This window comes from Schistocerca nitens, chromosome 3 (assembly GCF_023898315.1).
Source record: "Schistocerca nitens isolate TAMUIC-IGC-003100 chromosome 3, iqSchNite1.1, whole genome shotgun sequence".
Classification (NCBI taxonomy): Eukaryota; Metazoa; Arthropoda; class Insecta; order Orthoptera; family Acrididae; genus Schistocerca; species Schistocerca nitens.
In genome coordinates this window covers 874510000-874520503 of record NC_064616.1, presented here as the reverse complement: position 1 = coordinate 874520503, position 10504 = coordinate 874510000, and the positions used below count along the sequence as shown (strand labels likewise).

The 10504-nt window shown below is 37.9% G+C and overlaps 1 protein-coding gene across 1 annotated transcript in view; it reads right to left on the bottom strand.

Moving 5' to 3' along the window:
- Positions 1 to 341: 341 nt before the first annotated feature.
- The window catches only part of LOC126249460 (dynein axonemal intermediate chain 3-like), a 176654-nt gene continuing 166491 nt past the window's right edge, over positions 342 to 10504 (bottom strand). Inside the window, exons 10-11 of the mRNA XM_049951114.1 lie at positions 10003 to 10470; positions 342 to 563 (exon numbers count right to left, since the gene is read on the bottom strand). Coding sequence (XP_049807071.1) covers positions 342 to 563; positions 10003 to 10470 — 690 coding nt within the window. The remainder of the gene's footprint in view (positions 564 to 10002; positions 10471 to 10504) is intronic.

The following is a 10504-nucleotide window of genomic DNA, read 5'->3' as shown; positions in this document are numbered from 1 at the left end:
AAAGATTTTCTTTGAACACCACAAGAATGGTAGTACATTCCGATCTACCTATTCCACTGCCACACTAGACCTGACTGTATTATGAGTCTTTATTGTTTTACTGTGAATAAATCATGCTGATAATTTTTACTGCTGGGCAGGTATATAGACGTGGTTTCTCTGCTCACCCTCTTTTAAGTTTTGCTCAAAATTTACTAAATTTGAGATTTTCACATCACATAATTCCATCATTTTCCTGTTATGGTTTAGTATTTTTAAATGATGAATTCCAAGATCTGTAGGTGCTGCTCATTACTGAATGAATGGTTCCACTCAAAGTAAATACAAACGTGGGTATTATTCTATAGGTTGCTGGCCTGTGTGTTGTCTGTATACACACTGTGCAATTTGGAATGTGCTTCCTTCACAACATCCATCCACTGAAATTTGTGGTCAAAAGGATGACTTTGCATGAGGTCCATGCAGTCGGTCTCACTCTTCTCATATAGCTCTATGAAAAGAACAGTCATTTCTTCTTCTTGTACTTCTTTTGTTTCTTTGATTTCTGGACCTCCAGCAAGTTCCTGTAAGTGAGCAGAAAACCATGTATTCAGTTATGAAAGTCAGTCTATATGTGAATCAGTAAACTAGATAACAAAAGTTGCAGTCAATGCAGTTAAGCTAGAGAATTTGTGAAAAGATAATACAGGATTATTCTTTAATGAGATCTGACATCTAATGACTGTTGTTTAAAAATGTTTTCTCAGGTATTTCAGTAAATATTTTGAGTCCTGGGTTGCAACATTCAGAAAATAGCTAACTTGTATATTTCTCTTTAGAATTTTAAGAAAGCTGTGAATTTGTAGAATTACTTGTAAATCTGATTCAGCTGAAGATCAGTGTACTTTGAGGTATTTATCAACGTACTGTGAAGTAACAGATATGTGTCAGCCAGGGCTGGATTAATGAAGTTTTGTGGGTGGGGGCAGTTACTGCAAAGAGAAAGAAGACCCAGGGATCCTCCCCTCAAACATTAAGGGGAAAAAATCTTCAAAAACTACTGTTTCAAGCAGTTTTGATACTTCAAAATATCAAACAATTACAAAAATGTGTTTTATTTTAGACAAAAAAGTTTTAAATGTCTTGAAATGTATAACATTCACGACCTTTTTCTGAGTAACTTCTTTTATGTAATTGTTAACACACAGAAAACTGGATATGCCCCTGAATTCTAAGCAAGCAGTCTACCAACAGTAGCAATGACAACAATGTGGGCAAAGCAGATAGTGTCCTAAGGGAGATGCAAAGCACATGCTGCTGTGGCAGATTGTGAAGCTCTGCTAATATTCAAACAGGAGGGGGAGCACAAGACACTGGTACAGGTAGTACATTCTCTAGAGCACATAAAGTAAGGTGGCTTGGGGAATAATGAATTAAATGACTAAATCCACCGACCAAGACTCTAAAATCGTGTGCTTAATTTTGGTGCAGACTGCAAAAGTCACCATTTGATTTTAATTTGGATTCAACTCTTTTTGTGTGTGTGTGTGTGTGTGTGTGTGTGTGTGTGTGTGTGTGTGTGTGTGTGTGTGTGTGTGTGTGTGTGTTGGGGGGGGTCAGCGAATTATGTAACCACCCCAAACTGTTCATTGTATGTTAACCATGTTAAGACATTTCAAGTGCAAGGTAAGAGCAGTAAAAGAACTACGTAACCAAAAGCTGGGGGGATCCTATATGATAACTTCTATTGCTATTTGTAGTCTAAACTCACAAACACCACAAATGGATTAATCATCAGTTAATGAGTATAATAAACTAAAGGATATAACTAACTTTAAATCTTGTCTCATGTACAAGAATATCTGATTCTATGACTTAACATTTTCAGTTATTAATAACTTTAATTCAGCACCCATGGAGTTGGCATGTTGCTTTTGTTGTTGTTGTCCCTTTGATAGAAACATTTGCCAATATTGTTTCCTATTCCTTTTGTACATCCTCTGATAAATGAACTCTTTGTCTTTCTCTGAAACTTAAAAAAGGTTAGATACTCTTTCTATCTTGTGGTGTGATAAAATCTTACAACTTGTTGGCCATTCCTTTCTTCAAAGTGGAAATTAAGAATTATTGTACAAAAAATTTAACAGGTTTTTTTGTAGCATTGTTCTTGTTCTATATTTTGCCCTCAATTTCTTCCATTAATAAAACAGATGAAGTGAGTGAACTCTAGAACAAGCTTAGGCCAAATTAAACTATTGCATTTGTGTGTGAGTTTGCGAGTATCAAAATATGCGATATAAATGACCATATCTCTTGATTGCATTGACTTAAAAGCTTACATTTTTTGCACCACCAAGGGACCATAGAATTTAGCAATTTATATAAATTTTGACTTGATACCTCTACCTGTTCCTGAGAAAAAGGAGTTTAACAGATGGACACACAAACAAACAACGACGTGATCCTATAAAGGTTTTGCGTTTACTGATTGAACCCTAAAACCTGGTTGTATTATGTCATACGTCATAAAGAACTGCAGTTGCAGTTAATTGAAGATGAGTAAACCAAAGCCAATTTTTAACCTACAGTGTATAGATTGAGACGTCTTTGGATGCGTTGCAAAAGATATGGACAGACTGTTTTGTGAAGTACTTTTGAAGACGTTTTCCAAAAACTGTCATGAGCAGTTAGTTTGACAGCCTACAACCTATGGAAATATTTTGGATCTCCTAGCTATAAACAGGCCTAACCTTATTGACGATGTCTGTATAGAGAGAGGAATTAGTGATTTGATGTCGTCATAGCAATGATGGTTACAAAAGTTAATAAATCCACCAAGAAGCCTGGTAGAGTATTTTTGTTGGAAACAGCAGACAAGCAGTTCTTAGCATCCCACTTAGACAATAAAGGACTTAATTTAGTTCCATTAAGATGGATGCAAGAGAATTATAGGCAGAGTTTAAACTGATTGTAAGTCACGCTCTGGAGACATATGTGCCAAGTAAGTGGACCCACCATGGTTTGATAGTAAAATTCAGAAAATGCTGAGGAAGCAGAGAGTGTTGCATTCTCCACTCAAAAAAGAATGTGCAGATGATGACAGGCTAAAGTTAGTGGAAATTCATGCATCTGTAAGAAGATCAATGTACGAAGCATACAATTACTACTACTGCAGTACCTTAGCAAAACAGCTTGCTCAGAATCAGACAAAATTCTGGTCCTACATATAATTGCTAAGTGAATTGAAGCCTTCTATTCAGCCACTTGGTAATCAGTCTGGTGTGACAAAAGAAGACAGCAAAAAGAAAGCTGAAATTTTAAATTTTGTGTTTAAGAAATTATTCATGGAGGAGGATCATATGAACATTCTGTTGTTTAACTGTCACACAGTCTCCCATGTGGAGAACACAATAATAGTCATCCCTGGGACAGAAAGCAACTGAAAGAGCTGTAAACAAGTAAGTTGCAGGTGAGGATGTTTCATTCCCAATATTGTCAAAATTTCCCACCCGCTCAACATGTTGCGGAAAAAAGGGGCAAAAATTGAGTGATCTCCAGATTGTGATGCAGCTTTCTGCTCTGTCAAACGAGCCCTATAATCTGTACCGTGCCTTGTTCCATTTTCATCTGGTAAGCCACTGTTTCTCACCACAAATACCTCACAGCACAGAGTAGGTGCAGTGCTGTCCTAAAAGGCAGCAGATGGTTCTCAACACCCCTCTGCCTTCATTTCAAAGTTGCTCAGTGCCACACAATGAAATTATTTCCAAATCTAGAAAGAGGCTTTGGCTATTGTTTAGTTGGTAAAGAAATCTCACATGTATATATAAGGTGTAAAGTTCCACTTGCTGACAGACTGCAAACCATTGGTTGTTCTGTCTGCTCCTTGTACCACTATGCCAGACTGGACAGCACAAAGACTACAAAAGAGGCCATTGTTCTGATCTGCCTATAAATACAGCATCACCTACAAGGCCCCGCACTAATGCCAATGCCCTGCCCAACTCCCTGCAGGCACAGGTCCACATTTCAACATTAAGGAAGTCGTCATTTTTCAAGTCGATTCTGTGTCTTCTTATGCTATTGATGAATTTCCCCTCAATGCAGTGATTGTCGTGACTCAGACTAGAGTTGCCAAATGGCTTACGAAAGGGTGATATCAGCATTTACCCACAAGAGCGGATCATTTCCTCAAAAAGTTCTTTGCATTAAAAAATAGGCTTTCCATCCTAGCTGGTGTTGTCGTCCTGGAAACAGAACAGGAATGACCTAGGGCCATAATTTGTCTGGTTCTCTGCCCCATAGCACTTGTGCTCCTGCACTTTGGTGACTGAGGTATTTCCTGTATCAAACTGCTGGCATGGCATGGGATCATGCATATTGCCAGCCATCGATAAAGATGTTGAAACCGTGGTACATTCCTGTACTGAGTGTGGTCAGCAGCAAACCCTGCCACCCGAGATGTTTTCTCCCTGGCCACTATCGAGCTATTTGGAATGTCTCCATGTTGACTTCACAGGCCCTTCTTTGAATTATTTCTGGCTCACAGAGATAGATGCATACTCTAAATTCTCAACTGTCAGAGCTGTGTGTTCAATTACAACAGTAAACATGATCAAGCCCTTTTGCAAATTTTTGCCATATAGGGCCTTCTGAAGGCCATTGTCTTGGATAATGGACCCCAGTTTGTGTCCACCCAGTATTCACAATTCTGTGAGCAGTAGGGATAAAACACCTTCTCACAGCACCATTTCACACCCAATCCAGTTGAGTGACGGAACACGTGGTGTACACTTTCAAAGTGAAAATTGGGGCAATAATGAAGTCCACAGCATCAGAAGATGTCATTATGTTGTTTTTAGCCACCTACAGAGCCACATCCATATCAGTTAGAGGCCAGGCCAAGTGACTTCATGGGTGACAGTTCCAGTTTCTCCTCACTCTGCTGTCACTGCAAGACCACAATCAGCCCCAGGCTACAGCCGGCACAGGCAGGTGCCCTGGTGTGGGTGCAATTGTTTGGGCACTATCTGACTTGGTTTCCAGCCACCGTATGGGAAGTACATGGCCACCGGATGTGTGAGGTCACTGTCAAAGTGCAACACTGGAGGCAACACCAGAACCAGCTATGCCACAGCTCACCTACAGAAGCCCCAAACATACTGTAAAACCTGTGGACTGGCTAAATCTGCAGCAGCTGCACCCCAGGTTTCATCACCAGCAGCATACCCTCCATAAGCAATGAAGCATGGACTAGGCTCTGAAACCCACCAGTCTCTCTGTTTCAGAACCAGTGGCACCTGACCGGCCTTCCACAAGCAACATGGACCCCACCTTATCCAACAGTAACCAGAATCCAATGGAGCAGCTTGAGGTTGTTGAAATTGAGATGCAGAACCTCCCACATCTAGCAGCAGCACCCCCACATCTGAGGCAGAGCTGGCATAACCTGGACCAATTCCACTTCTACATGCCATCTCATGCAGGGAGGGATGCTGTTAACTGGCTCTGAGAGCAATATGGAATTATCACAGCTGCCAGTGACTGACCATCACTGCTGGTCCTCAGCCCAGGGAGCACCACAATCAATGCAAATTCACTGTAAGCAACATTATCAGTGTATGGCATGCTGCTGGTCCACATCATGTCAAGTGGTGGAACCCCTTGATCAATGGCTGTGTTTAATTGAGCTCCTCAGCCCAGAATGGCCACTTCTGCTGGGATCATGTCTATAGAAACATTTGTACACCGGCCTCTTATAGTACGACAACTGGCTATGTTTCTAGACTTCCATGGACTTTCATCCAGCGGTATTCCTATAGTGTCAAGTCATCTCTGCATGTGCTTGGTTTAACCATGTGCATTTACTTTGCATGTGTGGTATATTCAATAAATTGTGTTTGTAATTGCAACATACAACAGCTGTTTTCAATGTGAAGTCTAGTTTCATGTAGCTCTGTACAGCAGTCTATACTGTGCAAGTCTCTTCATCTTCGAATAGCTGTGGGGAAACTGCATTCATTTGAATATGCTCACCTTATTCGCACCGTATTCATGCATTAGTCTCCCTCTAAAACTTTTACCCCCCATCCCTCCCTCCTCTCTCTCTCTCTCTCTCTTTTTTCCCTTCATAACCAAACTGATGATTCCCTGATGCCTCAGGATGTGCCCTATTACCTGATACCTTCTTTTAGTCAAGTTTTACCATAAATTTCATTTCTCCCCAATGTGGTTCTGTATCTTCTCATTGGTTATTCAATCTACCCATCTAATATTCAATATTCCTCTGTAGCTTCACATTTCAAATCTTCTATTCTTTTCTTGTCTAAATTGCTTATTGTCCACATTTCAGTTACATTTAAGACTACAATTCTGCCAAATACCTGCAGAAAAGACTTCCTAACACTTAAGTTTATGTTAGATATTAACAAATTTCTCTCCTTCAGAAATGCTTTTCTTACAATAGCCAGTCTGCATTTTATATCCTTTCTAGATGTGCCACCATATTATTGTGCTGCACAAATAGCAAAACTCATTTACTACTTTTAGTGTCTCATGTTCTTATCTAATTCCCTCGACATCTACTGATTTAATTTGACTGCAGTCCATTACCATCAATTGACTTTTCTTGCTGTTCATCATATAACCTCTTTCCATGATTATCCATTCTGTTCAACTTCTCTTCCAAGTCTTCTGCTGTTTCTGACAAAATTATGATATCTCCTCTTATAATTACCAACATGAATATCTCCATTGGTTATTGAGAATTCCTAACCTTTTCAATGGTTTTCACAATGAAAGTCATTGTCTCACTACCATTTTTCAACAAATTTCTCACAAGTTGTATTTTTCAGAATTCAGGTACAAATATTTCCTAAAGTTTATAAAGCATTGCTTTAATTTTTTTCTGTAACTTGCAATAGTCCATACTTATGTAGTAGACGTAAGCTTTATTGCAGAATCAACTAAATTATAGAAAAATTAATATTTTTATTAGGAAGAAAATTATAAAAATTAAAATGTAAGATGTGATTTTTTTATCCTTGTAATATACATAATTGGTGGAATTAAATAGGTCTAGTACCTCAGCCATCATGTCATGCATATCTGGTAAAAATTTGGTCTCCTTCAAATGTATAACATTGGATTAAATGGTACCTCAATTTGAGGAAGCCTTTTGGGAAAAAATTGCATCAGTTTCCTTGTAATTTTTTAAATAACCCTAAGCAGTTTCAAAAATATTCAATTTGTTTAGAAAGTGTGCTGCATTACCTGATATCAACAAAGAATCTGTAAAACATGTACATTATAAACAGTGCCTGAAAGAAATAGATGTTGTTTTTTACATAATATTGAGCCGGAAAAGTACCCTGTATCCTCAATTACTTTTCAAATTGCTTCCAGCTGACTCTGCCATTTTCTTTTCCTGATATATGACTTTGAATATGGGGTAGTCAGAAACAGTCTGGAATGCCTGTAAGGGCGTAGCAGGGCAAGTGTACATGCAAAATCATGTGGCCTACCTTATACAATCACTGTCAGTTGTTCTCACAGCATGGATGATAGTGCATGAAACTGCTCAGCCTTTGGCTCAGGTCTGATCCTTACTACTATTCCATGTCCAATTTTTGTATCGCTCTCTTGTTCTGTTTTAGGAAACCAAATGGAGAAAATGTTTCGTGAAACAGTCTCCGGAGGGCTGCTTGAATGTATGTACACAATAACCTGATTGGCTCACTTCAATGCCAATTAACTTGCAAACAGTGCAACATACCGGGTTTTTCTTAACAGTTATTTTTCAGCCCAAATTACCCTGCAACACCTTACATGCTTTTTAGACTATTTCTGACCAACCTGTATATCTGAATGTATTTTGTGATATAACCGTCAAGGAGAGAAGATATGTTGTGGCTTTTTCTGTAAATGAGCAATGTCTTTTTTGTGTTGCTTGAGATTTTTATGCCTCTTGTTATCCATGTCTTTGGTTTCATTCTTGTGTTCCTTACCACCCGTGTTTTGAGAGGAAACACTGTTTCAGAATAATAGTTGAAAATGTCAGAAACTTTTCCAACTTTTTGTTGGTGTCATGCATCTGAGAAGCTTCTTCCCATCTTCCTCTTGGTGATAAGTGATTGAAAGTTTCTACACTCTGTGTACTGAACCTTCTGACAGTCAATGTTCTTTTGTGATTTTGGCTGGGCAATAAATAGCCTGAGAAGGTTACCACATCGGCTCCATGATCACTAAAATTTGTATTTATGCACTTTGTAGTTTATGTTGTGTTTTTCAAATGTTTGGCCCAGAGGAGTAGCAGTATTTTTTGTAATTATTGCTGGGATTCTTGTTATTTTTTTAAAAATCAAATGTATTTATTAGGGTGAGCAATAGTTCTTTTCTCCTGCTTGTTCAAAGAAAATCAATGTTGAAATCCTCACATAATACTGTTGATTTTTTGCCTACATGCATCCTATTTTGTAATGTTTAATGTTTTTTTGAGAAATGTCCTAAAATTCCCATTTGGAGAGCAATAGATACACATGAAAACTATATTTGTACCACTGATTTCTATGACTGTTGCCTCAAGGTCTGTTTCTGCATTGAGGTAATGAAGACTGTTGACAGTTTTGTATTTCAACCCACTTATAATTAAAATAGCAGTACCTCCATTTGTGTGATTTCTTTTACAACAGTAATTGGCAAGTGCATAGCCCATTAACAAATTGTGCAGATTCTCAGCCATGCGGGATTAGCCGAGCAGTCTAGGGCGCTGCAGTCATGGACTGTGAGGCTGGTCCCGGCAGAGGTTCGAGTCCTCCCTTGGGCATGGATGTGTGTGTTTGTCCTTAGGATAATTTAGGTTAAGTAGTGTGTAAGCGTAGGGACTGATGACCTTAGCAGTTAAGTCCCATAAGATTTCACACACATTTGAACTTTTTTTTTTGCAGATTCTCAATGTTTTCATCTGTGATTGCAGTTTTGTAATGCTTTTTACATGGATAATCTTCAATGAAGTATGGCTGTGTTTGAATTAACTCACTAATTATGTATTTGTTGACACTGAAGAAGCAGACACATTATAAACTGCCACAAACTTGATTACATTTCTATAAGCAAAAAAAAAACTAACCAAAATAGTTTTGTGACTGCACTGGTTTTATTCATCTGAATGAAACACCATTACTTTGAAACCTCTACGAACAAAAGTATTCCACAGACCATGTTTCCTCCTGATTTATGTTATTATGCAACATGTACGAACATAGCAAAAAATGTTATTGATATTAATGTCATATCTGTTATGACTGAGAATTTTTCAGTTTATCCTCACAACTTTTGCTGTGTTGATTTTGAAATTAATTTCATCATATGCCCCAATTAATGTTTCAGCTTCCATTCTAGGATTATAGGTCCATAAAAAAAACTTAGCTATGCCAAAATGGCTGAGGCCTTGTGGGAGGAGTGATATGTCTTGACCCCCACCCCCTCCTTCAGCCAGAATGTCATCCAGTCCAGAACTATATGCATGTATCTATCAAAGTAATAACCACAAATTCACCCACAATGTTACACAAAAGTAGAAATTGAATTAGAAGGTTTTGGAATGGTAATTCAATATTCCATAAGTACATATATTGTAAAAAAGGAAAGACAATATAAGAGAAGAGAGTAAAGGGAAGAAAGTATAATGGAGAACTTATTTTGAAAGAGACTTGGTTTTGAGTAGTTTATTCTTTCTTCCATTAGTCACCTCATGTCCTGACATTCTGCATAACACCATATGAAGGAAAAGTGAATTTCAGTCTTTTTAATTTTCTGCATTAAGAATCAAGTATCACACAATCACCATTTGATGAAACTTCTTTGTATTATTAATGCTGTAATTAGTTATTAATAAATAACTCCTATTTGAAAACTTGAAAGTTACTGACAATAGCAACGCGGACTTCTCCATCTGGCCTCATAGAGATCTGTTCAATTAGTGATCACTATTTTCAAATCTAATTAATAATTTAATTATCTTACCTCTTTGAGATCAGGGAATTTGAGAGAGAGTATTTCCTTATAAATATTTTCATTCATATTTATTACTTCTGTCTGCTTTATCCTTTTGGATTTTTGTTCCTCCTGTAATTTCACGAATGGCCTTTGCTCTGTTTCTAGGTGGTCATTATCTAGGTTCTTCTGACTGAGGAGTATTTCTATTGCTCGTTTCTCTTGTTTAGCATCCCATATTTCCTGTGCTTTCTGCCACTTTAATAGCTTTGTTCTTTTCTGCAATGCAAGTTCTGCCTCTTTAATGGCTTTAAGCCTTTCTTTCTCTAGTCGTATTTTCTCCTTTTCCTTTATCATTTTCAGTTTATGGAGACGTTCAGCTTCTTTCCTTTTCTGCTTCAAAAAATCAGCAAATTTTTCTTTCCATTTTGTTGTCCATGATGTTAATAGGCGTTTGCACTCAACATGTTGTTCAAACATATTCCTCAGTTTTATAACCTAAAAGTGAGAGAAAATGTGCACTGAAATCCAA